This window comes from Mastomys coucha, unplaced genomic scaffold, assembly GCF_008632895.1.
Source record: "Mastomys coucha isolate ucsf_1 unplaced genomic scaffold, UCSF_Mcou_1 pScaffold1, whole genome shotgun sequence".
NCBI classification, from domain to species: Eukaryota; Metazoa; Chordata; class Mammalia; order Rodentia; family Muridae; genus Mastomys; species Mastomys coucha.
In genome coordinates this window covers 54,094,042-54,108,557 of record NW_022196891.1, presented here as the reverse complement: position 1 = coordinate 54,108,557, position 14,516 = coordinate 54,094,042, and the positions used below count along the sequence as shown (strand labels likewise).

Below are 14,516 nucleotides of genomic sequence, written 5' to 3'. Positions count from 1 at the left end.
TTTGACCATAGCAGGAAGTCTGTATCCAAAAATCATGCCTACAGTTCATTCCTTGGCGCAGCAGAACTGTCAACTCTTAGCTTAGCTATGATGGAAGTAAAATCCTTTGGCGATGTGAGGGTCATTGAAATACATCCTTATTACAATGAACTCCAATGTCTAAAAAATTGTTCTTATTTTGGGCTGTACCACAGTAAGAGCCAAGATTTTATTTTATTTTATTTTATTTTATTTTTTTGGTTTTTTGAGACAGGGTTTCTCTATATAACCCTGGCTGTCCTGGAACTCACTTTGTAGACCAGGCTGGCCTCGAACTCAGAAATCCACCTGTCTCTGCCTCCCAAGTGCTGGGATTAAAGGCATGCGCCACCACCGTCCAGCAAGAGCCAAGATTTTAAATTCTACTAAATACAAAACAAACAAAGAAAAGACTTCATATATTTATGTTCATTTAAGAAAATACTAGTAGTGATGTATTATTTTGAAATATACAGTTAATATGTTTGGAGTTATTTAAAATTTATATTGAGAAAAATGTATGTATTTGCAGTATTGCTGTAGACAAGCATCTACATAATACTTAAATTGATTTTTTATATCAACAACTTTTATAATACTCATTTTTATTATAATATTTTATAAATTTTAAGGAATATGACAAAAGATATTGTAGGTATTGAAGGGGGAGTCTCTGGGAGGAGTTGGGGTACAAAAGGGAAACAAGTATGTGATTTAATTCTATTTACTTAAAATATGTTTTTAAATGTTAACAAATTCAGATAAATTGAAATCATGTAACTTTTCTCATCATAATGCAATAAAAGTTAAAAAAAAAAAGAGAGAGAGAGAAAACAGTTGCTTAGCCCTTCCTTATAAAAGCAGAATATTGTTCATGAAAAGGCTGATTATGAACTAAAACTCTTTGGCAAAGCTCCAAATATATTAGGAATCCTTTGTTTTTCGAGACAGGGTTTCTCTGGGTATCCCTGGCTGTCCTGGAACTCACTCTGTAGACCAGGCTGGCCTCGAACTCAGAAGTCTGCCTGGCTTAGTAATCTTAATCATAGTTAAAATTTTTTTTTTAAGATTTATTTATTTATTTTATGAATATGTGTACACTGTAGCTGTACAGGTGGCCATGAGCCATCATGTGGCTTCTGGGAATTGAACTCAGGACTTCTGCTTGTTCTGCTCGTTCCAGCTTAATTCACTGTAGCTGACTTCAGACGCACCAGAAGAGGGCGTCAGATCTCATCACGGATGGTTGTGAGCCACCATGTGGTTGCTGGGATCCGAACTCAGGACTTTCGGAAGAGCAGTCAGTGCTCTTACCCGCTGAGCCATCTCGCCAGGCCTAAAATAGTTATTTCTACTGCCAGTTGGTGTAAACTTAAATAGGAAATAGCTTTCATGTTTTCTTACTCTCTGAAGTATTTTGTAATACACTAATCCTTTGAAAATGTTTTGTTGTCCTCCACCCCTACCCCAGTCCCAGCTGAGAACCAAACTCAAGGCCTTATGCTCTTGTCAGTGGCCCCCAACCCTTGTTCTCCCTCTCTTAAAACGTTTGTAGTTGTGTGTGCATGTGTGTGTAGTGGGGAGTGGTATGCATGTGTGTGTGTGTGTGTGTGTGTGTGTGTGTGTGCGCGCGCGCACACACACACAGAGATGTTGGATGGTGGCAGCTGTGGGTGGAGGTGTGGGTACTGTTCTTGGAGGGTGCTGGGTACCAGTCCTCTCTGCAAGAGCAGCGTGGGCTCCTAACTGCTGGGCCAGCTTCTTAGCCAGGCTAGATTTCTAAGTTGATGGCTGTTTTCTCTGGCTACTTTGAAGCTCTTATTTTCTTATTGGTGGTGATGTGAAAGCTTCAGGCTTTTCTTGTTGTAATTTGCCTTTTAATTCACTTGCTTTTAAAATAATTACTTGCCAGTTTAAAGTAGTACAAGAAGAACATGGTTCTTTTTGTTTGTCCTGCTCAAGGGTGGCCTTGAGTTTGAGTCCCTCCCATCTTCGAATTCTGGAAACTCTTCAGCCTCCGCCTTCAGCACCTGCCTTGTTTCATCATCTCCCTTTGGATGTGCTCTCAGGGCGCGTAGGGTTTACTTCTTCCATGTCCCCATCTAGACAGTGCTTTGTGTGTTGCTTTTCCTGTTTATTTACCTTGTGGATTCCCTCTTAAGTAGAGTTTGGTATGCTGCTTCTGTAGTGAATATTAATTTTGTTTTAAACTCTTATTTCTCTTTATGCCTTCATTCTTTGAAGGCCACTGATTTTAGTCCTTTCTGCTGTGTAGGCTCTGTCTGGTAGTTTTCATGAGAGACAATCGCAGTCACTATTGCTCCCTTTACTTTACAGTGGCTTGCGTGCTCACAGAGCTGCTGGTGCATCTGAATTGAGTCTGTCAGTGGGGCTTTCTTTGTTTGATTGTTGTATATTCCATGTTCCTTGCTCAGATTTGTTTCCACTGTCGGTCTGTGTTGAAGAATTACAACTGTTGTGAACTTTATTTTTAAGACAGGGTCTTAGTATGTAGTCTTGCTGGCCTAGAACTCTCTATGTAGATCAGGGTGACTTCAAAGTCACAGAGATATGCCTGGCCATGTGAACATATTTTAATGTGGGTTTTAATGAGGATTTTGGGCCATGATGGTAATGTAAATTCAGATTCTGTGTCTGTGTGTTATCGTACCCAGAATAAGGATAGTAGGGTACATACTGTCTTCTGACCTCAACATTAAGCCCAGGCCAGTACAGATAAGTTTATAGATCTTCCTAGGCCAAGACACATTTTCCTCCAGAGCATCTTGCCACTGATGGGCCAGGCTTTGACCTCTCTGTCTGGCTCTACTTAAGATGGAGATGGGTGGGGATAGGGTTGGAAGGAGAGAGTGTATGCCTTGGTTCTATTTTTATTTTTTAGTGGCTTTGTCTTTTCTCTTCAACTGGGAATTAGAATTCAGGCTCTTATTCTAAGTTTCTCATGAAATACAATGTGTTTTTAGATTATTTTTGTCAACTATGTTGCTAGAAATGCTCATCATCCATGATAATTAAGTGACTAAATCTTACCTGTTGGCTTGTATGTAATATTTAAATACCATTTCCAATACTTTTACTGCTTGTCTGGCTCATATATAATCTTGCCCTATGCGTGGTTGCTTTGTTCAGCCACTCATTCTTTGAACAGGTATGTATTAAGTAGATAATTAGGTGAAATATATTATATGAACATGAATGCAAAGATGAAGGATAATGGTTTTTAATTTTCCTTTAAAATTGTCATTTTTTTTAGCATCAAGAAACTAAAAGATGATTAAGGAAAGATAAAATAAACAGTGTGAAAATGCCCCTTTGTGGGAGATATTAGACAGGGAATCTTTTATAACCCAGGTCTTTATCAGAACCCATTCTTTTGAAATTTCTATCATAATAAATTGAATTTTTGTGACCTATAAATAGCAAAGATAATCATGTACTGTACCAGGAATGGCTGTAAGAGACAGCTGCATTTCTTACTAAACTTTTGTCCTAAACAGTTTAGTGTCAGTTACACTCAGCATTTTCATGACAAATTACAAAGACAGAGCATTAGACTCTGGCTTGCTTCCGCATGGGCACAGACTGCTCACACCTTTGGGATGTTCATGAATGGCAGAAAGTATAGCTTTAATTGTTATTTAAAATAAATGTTTAAGGAAAACAAGCTACCTGTCATAGTTTAAATATGGAAGAGTCTAAGAGTGCTGACCTAAAGGTTTTGCTTTCTCTTGCTGAACTGACGTCACTGTTGTCACGTTTCCTTTATTAGTGTGTGCGTGTGCCACTGTGTGTGTGCAGACTGGAGAACAGTTTTGAGGGTTGGTTTCTCTCCTATCTTAATGTGGCATCCTAGGTTTGAACTTACATATGCAGGCTTGTATGACTAGTGTCTTTCCATGCTGAGCTCTCACCTGTATCAGTTTTTGTATTTCTTACTTGTAATGATCCATTTGGATATTTACAATGTAAGCTTTCTTTTTCCTGAAGCAAATACAATATTTTTAAATTATGGGATATCATTTCAAATCAATTCCACTAAAAGCTGAAAACAGTTTGCTCGACTCCAGATGCCCTAACAGTATTTGAGTGAAACTGAGAATCATGGGACTTGCAGGCTTTCATGAAGATAATGCAAATGCTGCTGCAGCAAAGCCATCACCATGATGATGTCATTCTGTGAAAAGAGCCTCCCATAGTTTAGTCCGATTCATAGGTACTCAACATTTCAGTTGGTTACTAAATAGTATAATTTATTATTATATACATTAAGCAGGGTGAAGCTGACAGTTAGTGATGTTGAAGAATAAAACCAACAGTACAAGCCGAAAGTTTTCTGTATAGACTTCCAACTAGAATAAATTGTGTAACTGCAGCTGGAGTAGAGATGGAGAGGCAACAGAAACTTTGTTGTTAGATTCAAGCCTAGCGGCTTCCCTAGTCAGAGCAACTAAAGCTTGATTTGATGATTCAAGAAGTCACAGCATAGTGGGATCTGGCAAACCCAGCAGTGACCTCTGACCCTGGCAGTAAGTCTCTGCAAGTTGTGTTCCCTAGAGGAAGTAGTATTACAGTATAGTGTTGAACACAGAGAAGGGTACATACATAGACTCCGTGCTAAAGGAAGTAAAGTTTAGTTACATGCAAAGGCAATTATATGCAGCTGTGCACTTGGATCAGTTGATAGGATATTTTTCCATCAGCTTTTATCCCTTGTTTGTTTATTAAGGGGAAAAAGAAAAATACTTTGTTTGGTATTGGAAGAACTGGTGAAAAGATGGTCACTTTGGAGGCTAAATGGTTGATTGGGTCCAGTTTGATGATCTAGTTTGTGAACCGAAGCAAGAATCTAAGACTGCACCTTTCAAGGTTTCCTGTCTAAGGGCTCATAGTGCTTGCTTGAAAGAAACCAGAAGACAGCCAGAATAAATGTCATCAGAAGTAGAAAAGAGAGTAAGGTGAATTAGTGAACTTAACTATGAAAATAGTTATTGTGGTATTTGTCATCATAAATGAGAGTACCACTTTATATTCCTAGGAAAATGAAATAAACTACAACATATATTTGTCTCATCTAATTTGTCTTGAGATGAATATAAAAGAAAACCATGGAAAACCATGATTTTTGTTTTTGCTTTTTTTTTTTTAGTTTCCCACATAATGGATTTTAATATAACTCATGAAATATTTTAATGACAAACAGGCAAAACCAGGCATGAGGATTACCATGGATTTATGACCAGCCTAAGTTCTATAGTTAGTGTAAAACACACGCGCGCTCACACACAGAGATTGAAAGCAAGCAAAGAAAACCCGATTCAAGTGTGTTGACGCTTATTCTTAGTCTGCATTACCTTTATTCAGTAAATAGTAATAAAATTTATATATCTAACGTATCGGTTAAAGATGTAAGCTTTTTACAATTAAATCAAAATCTTTTATTTAACACTAGGGGGCTCTCTAGATTTATGGATTCTTGTTATATGTCACAGTGTAGGAAATGATTTGAAAAACTTCATTACAAAATGAGTGCTATTGCCAGAAAATATTAGATCACCTTAGGCTTTAGTACTAGAGTTCTAGACCAGTCTGGTTTGCAAAGGTGTGGTTTTAAAACTACCTCCCTTTACCCCAGGAATAAAGTTGAAAGCAGGCAAGGAAGACCTGATTGAATTGTATTAATGTATAATTCATTATAAAGCTGGGCTTTAAAATACTTACTTGTTTAAGATTGGGTCTCACTTAGCCCCAGGCTATAGTCCAGGATGGCCTGGAACTTCCTGTGTAGCTTAGGCTGGTCTTGGGCTTGTGACCTCTGACCTTTGACTCTTAGGGTCAGGGTTACAGGTGTGGCTCACTGTACCCAGCACAAGCTGTTCTTTGAGCTATCAGGCAGGTGTCAGCTTCATTCCAGCAGTGGCTTGTGAGGGTAAGAAGCCTGTGTGGTGAGAGTGTGTGAGCTGACAGGAAGGTTCCTGCTCTTCATTTCCATACTGATTCTGTAAATGATTCCTGAATTCTATTAATTCCAGTGTATTTATTAAAAAATTGAAGAATGGTGTTTTGTTCCTCAAAAGTACTAGGGCTAATCTGAAGAAATGAAAATAATTTAATATGTGCTTGAAAGCTGCGGTCAGCAATCATAATTTTGCAGCTTTTGAAACCTCAGGAGCATGTTTTGGTCCATCTGAAGAACATTCTTCCTCCCCCGTGCTAGGATTCTCATCATACTCACCAGATAAACTTGGATTGCCAGCACTGTCTTTTTTTCTTTATTTGGAAGACTGTTACATTTAAACTTTTTGTATCCTCATTGCATTGTTACAGGAACAATTTACCATATGCAAGTGCATCTATGCTCAGTTTTCTTCACCACTGCTCTGTGAAGTAGATACTCACTGTTGTGGTTGTATACATAAGGAGACAGTACAGAACAGTTGCCTTGTTGCATTCATATGCAGACTATAAGCAGTCTTGTTTCAGAGCTCTTGATTTCTTTGGGAGTTGGAGGGGAGTCTGTACTGGGAATTGAACCTAGATCCTTAGACCTACTCGTCCTACTATGGAGCTGTATCCCCAGCTTCCCCTTCCCCCGCTAGTAAGTTGTCTGGTCTGTCCTTGAGTTTGTGACCATCCAGCCTCAGACTGCTGCCTAGCTGGGATTGCAGGCTTGCATTCCTAGGTCCCGCAGAACCTGAGCTTTGTAGAGAAAGGGTATAATAGACTTTGAAGAGTATCATGGACATTTTAGACTTAGCTGGGATTGCAGGCTTGCATTCCTAGGTCCCGCAGAACCTGAGCTTTGTAGAGAAAGGATATAATAGACTTTGAAGAGTATCATGGACATTTTAGACTTAGTGTGTGTGTAGAATACCCAACTTAGAGTTTCCTTTATAATAAAAGTGGGTACTTAAATTTGGGAATGAACTTAAAGTCTGTTTACCCTGTTATTTTACGGAAAAGAAGAAATTATACTGTGTTATTTAGGAAAGACAGTAAAATCTCAAGTGGACATTGTGATTTTAGTAAGATGGAAAGAAATAGTGGTGTTAATGGAAAGAATGCCTGGCTAGCGTTTTAAATGTCTTGAGTCACGGTTCTCTGCCCTCACCTGCCTGATGCTGTCCCAGAGGCTCTTCTGTGTGCTGTAGGGGAATAGTAATGGCATTTTTTGTCAGATCATGAGTACAGTATTTTCTCTTAACTCATGTTTTCAGTGGGATAATGGATTTGAGGGTATTCAACAAACCTTAATCCCCTACACAAATGAACATGTCATGGATTGTTCTTTTGAGACATGTCCTATTATATTTTTAAGTGTTAATGATATCTTGGTAGAGGAATAATAAAGGCAAGTCTCTTCTGCATTGTTAATCTAGAGGTAGCATCTAAATCTTGAAAACTGAACTGGGGGATGTATTACTTTGCCACATTTTAAATATTTGTAATTTAGTTTAAACTAAAAATACTATGGAGTGTGATTCTTTCCCTCACGGTATCACTTAGTGAGGGAAGTAATAATTCATTTCACTTATGAAGATTGTAATGGTAGCGAGGACTGGCAGCACTGTAGTTCTGATCCTTGGAACACAGTGGCTTGGCTAAAATAAAGACCTAAGCAAAGTCACAGTGGGCCAGCGGCATGGTTGTTTTCTTGAACTTAGAGAAAGACACACATTTTAATTTCTTCTTGTTTCTTCCAACAGGAATGATGTATCTGTGGCCTTGGACATGAAGTAATCAGACCTCTGTTGCTGTTACTGTAGGCGCAGGGGCTGAGGAGGGAGCATGGACCTAATGAACGGGCAGGCAAGCAATGTTAATATCGCAGCCACTGTTTCCGAGGTGAGATGGAGCACCTGTAAACTAAACTAAACGTCTAAAGGTTACGTTTGGTTACATTTTAAAATCGGTGTGAGTGAAGGACAAGGCCACTTCTACAGCTTGTCTTCAACTATCCTTTCTTAGTCATCAGACAGAATAATAGATTTTATTGTTACTTCTTTGTACCTTGGTCATATTTGTCCCCCTCCCTCTTCCCCCGCTTGCTAGTTTCCTTCTCCTTATAAATAGTATTCTTCAGCTTTGAACACACACACACACACACACACACACACACACACACACACGTGTACGTATGTACGTACGTCTAGGTTCTCTGTGTATGAGAAAGATATGCAGTGGGTTGTCTTCCCCCTCTTCTCTTATTTTCTTCTTTCCCTACCCTCCTGTCTCTCTCATTGAGACAGGGTTTCTCTGTGTAGCCCTGGCAGTCTTAGAACTTGGTCTGTAGACCAGGCTGCCTCTGCCTCCTGAGTGCTGGGATTAAAGGTGTGCGCCACCACTGTCCAGCTCTCCCTTCTCTGTAGATTATCTTACTTCCTCACTTACTAGTCCCCCTTCTACTTTTATGTTGTCTATACATACACATGTATTTATATTTAAATAAGATTCTTTATGTTCCAAGAAGAATGTATAGTTTGTTTTTCTGAGGGCTGTTATTTGTGTGTGTGTGTGGTGTATGCATATGAGTGTACAAGCTCAGTGCCTGGGTGTGCATTGGAAGCTGGAGCAGGATATTGGGTGTCTTTTGCCTTGTCATGAGACAAGGCTGGGCACCGAGCAGCTAAACTCAGGACCTCATGCTTAGAGAGTAAGCTCTCTTACTCACAGAGCCATTTCTAAGGGTTTGTGTTTATTACTTTGTTTTGAAACAGAGTCTCACAGTATAACCTTGGCTGACCTAGAAGTCACTTTGTAGACTGTGCTGACCTCGAACTCCCAGCAATTTGCCTGTTTGAAACCCCCAAGTGCTAGGACTAGAGGATATGAGCTATCTATCATGCCTGACCTTTTGTTTTTTAAACTAAATTTTGTCATTCACATGTTAATTGCATCATACAAATATTTTATCTACTTAAGATACTTGAAAAATAAGAATAAATAATGATTGCTTCCAACTCTTTATTGGGGTTAGTACTTAAAGAAGCTGTTTTGGGATATCCTGCTGCACAGGTACCTTGGAGACCTTGGCTTTAACACTCTGGAGAGCAGAACTTCTATTTGGGAAGCAATAGGAAGGCTTTGCCTTGCTGATGCAGTTCAGGGTTGAAATGGACGTTAAGACCAAAGGAAGAAGTCAGTTCTTTCGTTCATGTGCTGTGTTTTTATTTTTCCTCATCATTTTATTTTATGCTTTGCATATAGATCTCAAGTACTTTCCTTGAAAATTTTAGTATTTCCTACCTTTTTGAGTTTTTCTTACAGTGGTAGAAGAGAATACTAATTAATTTCTGAATCACCTGACTCTATTGATCTTTAACAGTCTCAACCAACAAGCCTGACAACCCCTTTCCTAACATCTGTGAATAGCAGGACAGTTTCATAACTTCCTGTGTAAAGATATAGTTTTGCTGTTGCTCTGTTTACTTGAGTGGCTTTGCGCACCACAGCCCCTCATCACAACAGTCTGCCAGCAGACTCAAAGGCATAATCTTCTGTGATGGAATCCCAGAAGTCAGACCCTCCCTTTTTTGCATCTTCTCTTCTTTAGAAGCAAGTCATAGATCTTGCCCACACTGAGGAGTGAAATTCATTCATGAATGTTTTGTTTTATTTAAAAATGCCACGTCTTCCGGAGGCCAGGTTCACGTCAAGCCCAGTGTGCAGTCAAGTTCTTCCTGCCTCTTACCTTTCAGATGCTTGGATTTGTCTAACTACAGTTTAATAGTAATTACTATCCTTTCATTTTAGGAGTTGTTATGTAGTGTGTGCATGCATATGTGTGTTCCACACGAGTGCAAATTCCTTTAGAGGATAGAAGAGGGTGTCAGGTTGCCTGGAGCTGGAGTTACAGGTGCTTGGATCTGAACTCTGTGCACTGGAAGAGCAAGAAGCATTCTTAACTAATGCTGCATCTCTACAGCCCCTAATTAATATTCTTTAAAATAAAGCTCTTAAACTTTCCATAAACTTCTGGTGATTCTTTGTTGCCTACTGTATTAGGGTTCTCCAGAGTCACAGAACTTGTAGAATGTCTCTATATATTAAGGGAAAATTTTTGGAGTGACTTACAGTCTGCAGTCCAGCTAACCCAACAATAGACAGCTCTGAATGGGAAGTCTAAGAATCTAGTTGCTTGGTCCCAGGGGGCTAGGGTGTTTCAGCTGGTCTTCTGTATAAGCTGGAATCTTGTAGAAGTAGGTTCCAATAGATGTGCTGGCAAGTAAGTGCAAGCAGACAAAGAACAAAGCCTTCCTTCTTCCATTGTCTTTATGTAGGCCTGAGCAGAGGGTATGACCTAGATCAAAGGTGTGGACCACCACACCTGGACCAGAGCTCATCTTTACTTGGAACTTGCTTTGTCTCAGGCTGGCCTCAAACTCAGAGATCTCTGCCTGCCTCTGTCTCCTGGGATTAAAGGCCTGGGCCTAAGATTTTCATGGCCACTATGCCTCAAGATCTAAATCAGAAGTGTATGTCATTCCCATGTCAAGATCTAGGTCAGAAGCCTGTGTCTTCCAGCCTCAGGATCCGGATCACAGGTGTGCCCTCCATTTCTGGATTGTAGTTCATTCCAGATACAGTCACGGTGACAACCAGGAGTAGCTGTCACACCTGCTAATTAACTTTAGATGCTTCTGCAGTCAGCCTTTCACCCAGGACTTGCCTCAGTCCCCTCCTTGGCATACTGTTAACCTGTTGTGTGTGTACTGGTGTTCTTGTGTAGGCCAGAAGCAGTGAAGGCTGTTAGCCTTTGCCGCTCTCTGCTTGTTATGTTTTCAAACAGGGCCTGTCCTAGTTTGCTTTCTTTTGCTATGATAAACCACTTACTGAAACTAACTTAGGATGAAAAGAGTTTGTTTGGTGTACAGTCTATCATTGAGAGAAGAGAAGATAGGAGCTTGAAGCAGAAACTATGGAAAAATGCTGCTTACTGGCTTGCTCCCCTTGGCCTTGCTCAGTTTGCTTTCTTAGCCCAGGTCCACCTGTCTAAGGATGCTGCCAATCTCTGTGCTTGGCCCTCCCCCATAAATCATTAGTCAAGGCAATTCAGTTCTCCACTGACATGCTCACATCCAGCATGGCACTCCCTTAATTGAGGTTCCCACTTTGTAGATGATTCTCATTTTTGTCAAGTTGGACAAGTAAAAACTGACCAGTATAGGGGCTATCACTGAACCCTGAGCTCACTAGTTCAGCCAGACTAGCTGGTCAGCCAGCTCCAGTATAGGGGCTGTCACTGAACCCTGAGCTCACTAGTTCAGCCAGACTAGCTGGCCAGCCAGCTCCAGGACCCCATGGTGGGATGACTGCTGTTTGCCTTGGCTCCTAGGACCCAAGCTCAGGTCCTCATGCCAGCACAGCTACTTAACCTACGAGCCATCTTCCCAGCCCTCCAGATTTCTTTCTGGTGGACTTATTTCCCATTAGTACTGTTGGAGATTTAACATTCTGTTCCGGGAATACCACTTCTGTTGACATTTCATAAGCAGTTGGTGTTTCCCCTTCTCTTACAACTTGCTTGAGTCAATTTTTAACATGGGATTTTTCCTTCTTCCTGTGCTTCCTTTTCTTCCACATGGAAAAAAAACTTTGTCTTTCAAGATGTATTTCAGATACTGTTTTTTTAACAAGTCCCTTTCCTATAAACAGATGGAAGTTATTTTTGAAACTGTAACTTAAAAAACCAACTTGTATTTTCTTGTATAAATTTGTTGATAGTTTTCCTTCCCTGGGACAGACTGTTTGTGTGTTTACTGGTTACATTATAACCACATTTCTTAAATGTTCCTGTCTGTGGTTAGTGTATTTGTAACTGTATCCAGAGACACCTGCTGCAATTCACTGGAAGCAGTGTGCAAATATTTATCAGATAAAACAGATCCTTGTTTCTTCTAAAAGTAAGTGAATTGTGCGAGGCTTCAGGCTAATAATAATACACTTTCTGTATGACAGGTGAGGTCAACAAGGCTTATGTTTTAAATAGTTCTACTGTGGCAAGACAGTATTCTCTACTTCATTTTAAGCTTTAGATTTGTTAACATATCAATCCGGATTTCCTTAAAAGTGTTGAGTTTTGGGATAAAATGCTTAACCTGAACCAACTAACTACTTCCTTAGTGCTGTCTATGGCTTTTAGGCCACAGCTTTGTCAAACAAGTCCATTATCTTTAAATTGAGCTTCATTCAAGTAGTCAGAACATAGACAGAATGCAGCCATATTCATTGCCAAAATATCCTACACATCCCTATCCAGTTTCCAAGGAGTGCTTGTTCCTTTCCTGGGACTCCACTCTCTTTGTTTCTCTCAATGTTCTCTAATTGGCCTCCTGTAGAGCCACCCACTTAGTTCTGGTGACAGTGTTCAATAGCTTTTCCAGCCCAAAGTTCCGAACTGTTTACATTTTCCCCTACAAAATAGTTACAAAGTCCTAAAACCACATGGTTTTCACCTTTATCACAGCATCAAACCCACATGGGTACTGGTTTTTTTTTTTTTTTTTTTTTTTTTTTTTTTTTTTTATCTCATTTACTGTTGCTGTGATAAAATTCCTGTACAAAAGCTACTTTATGAAGAAAGGGCTTATTTGGCCCACAGTTCCAAATTACAGTGTGTCACGGTGGGGAAGTCAAGGCTGTAGAAGCTTGGAGCAGCCTGTCCCATTACATCCCTAGTCAAGAACAGAATTAATAAACCCACCTGGAACTCAGCTCACTTAGGATTTTCTGCCCCCAGTGGATTTCCCAACCCTCACTTGAGAGGCTCCAGCCCTTCTCCATGGTGCCACGCCTTACTTCTCTCTGAGCCCCTTTGGTCCTGGGGCTTCCGCTGCAACTGACGCTGCACCTTTACTAACGGCTGCTCCTGGGTTCTCTGCAGGAATACCAGCCCTACGATGTGGTGCAAAGCTTCAGCTACTCTGCATGACCTCTTTATTCCTTCAACCCCAGTACCATGTGGGGCACTACACATTGTTCTCAGCTTCCAGCTTGAGATTCAGCCTTCCCTGCCTGTGTGATAGCCTCAAGGAAGTACTTCCTAGAAAGTTTAGCCTCAGTGATGCTGGACTCCTAGACTACTCTCAGCACAGGTTTATCCCATGGATCCTTAGTCCAGAGTAGTCTGTGCCCAGCCCTGATAGTCTTTGCTTTGTTCAGACTTTACAAGCCAGACCATCATTGTCTGCATTTTCTTTCTGCATTCTTACAGTCTAAGCTCCTTAAGTTCTGAGCATTCAGTGGTTTTTCTAGCCCAAAGATCCAAAATTCTTCCCCAAATCAACATGGCCAGGTCTGTCACAGCAGCAGCCCTACTCTATTGAGAGCAGTTTTGTTGCCGCTGCTTCCTGTTGGGGTGATAGGTGAATAATGTGACCAAAAGCAGCTTGGGGAGAAAAGGGTTTGTTTCAGTTTACAGGCTGAGTGAAGGTCTGCAGGAACTAAAGTAGATTCCTTGGAGAAAAGCTGCTTACTGGCTTGTGCCCAGGTACACTACCAGCTTTCTTACAGCCCAGATCCATCTGCCTGGGGCGGTGCCTTCCTCAGTGGCTGGGTCCTCCCATATCAATTAGCAGTCAAGAAAATGCTCAACAGATGTGCCCACAGGCTAGTCTGATCGAGACAACTCTTCACTTAAGTTCCCTGTATTAAGTGATAACCAGGACCAACCATTAACTGAAAGACCCCTGAGGGGAGACCCCCACTCAAATTTCGGGAGGACATGCACCCAAGGAGTCACGAGAGACCGTCTTGATGTAATTACAAGAGGTAGTTTTTAATTTCGGGGCGCTCTGGTTCGGCACCACACCTATCTCACTCAGGAGATAGTGGAGCCGACCACGAGGCTCGAAAGTTAGGGGTTTATATAGGGAAAAGGTCTGGGGGAACAAAGGGATCAGTGTGGCCATACATGATTGGCTAGTTCAAATATTAACTATTACGTGGAGAACAGAGTGGAAAATTTCTAAAGTTGGTGTTAATCTGAGTCAACAGAGCATCTGACCTTAAACCATATCTGCCCAGACATGTAGTTTATGTCTTCTTGACCTGCTAGTTCTCAGGATGTCTAACAGACTGCTTGCTCATTCCCAGGCCTATGTGGGCCAGCTTGTGATGGATTTTTAGGCCCATAACTTTTCTTCCTAGTCAGCACAGGTCCAAAGCTTTAATTTTTCCTTTCATCCCCCCCTTTTTTTCTTTTACATAGTTCTAATCATAGAACTATCTAGCTCGGGTTTTTCTTCTTGAGGCAAGGTATTATATTGATGACGTAATACCATAAGTTGCACAGCCCCAATTCTTTCTCTGATGAAAGCTATAAGTCTGTTAAAAATACAAGGACCAATGGTAAACAAGAATAGAAGTATATTTAGCGGTCCTGCAAGTGCAGAGATTAAAAATGTTAGCCAGGGAGAGGAGTTAAACCAAGTTTTAAACTAATTCTTGCCTTGAGCTCTTTCTTGTTTTTTTTTTTTTTT

General features: G+C 40.5%; 1 protein-coding gene across 5 annotated transcripts in view; it reads left to right on the top strand.

The window, feature by feature from the left end:
* Positions 1-14,516, top strand: part of Ralgps2 (Ral GEF with PH domain and SH3 binding motif 2) — a 137,001-nt gene that overhangs the window by 27,479 nt on the left and 95,006 nt on the right. For all 5 annotated transcript variants that reach the window (XM_031385882.1, XM_031385891.1, XM_031385857.1 and 2 more), the window contains exon 2: positions 7,743-7,881. In XM_031385882.1, the coding sequence (XP_031241742.1) occupies positions 7,825-7,881 (57 nt within the window). In that variant the 5' untranslated portion in view covers positions 7,743-7,824. The remainder of the gene's footprint in view (positions 1-7,742; positions 7,882-14,516) is intronic.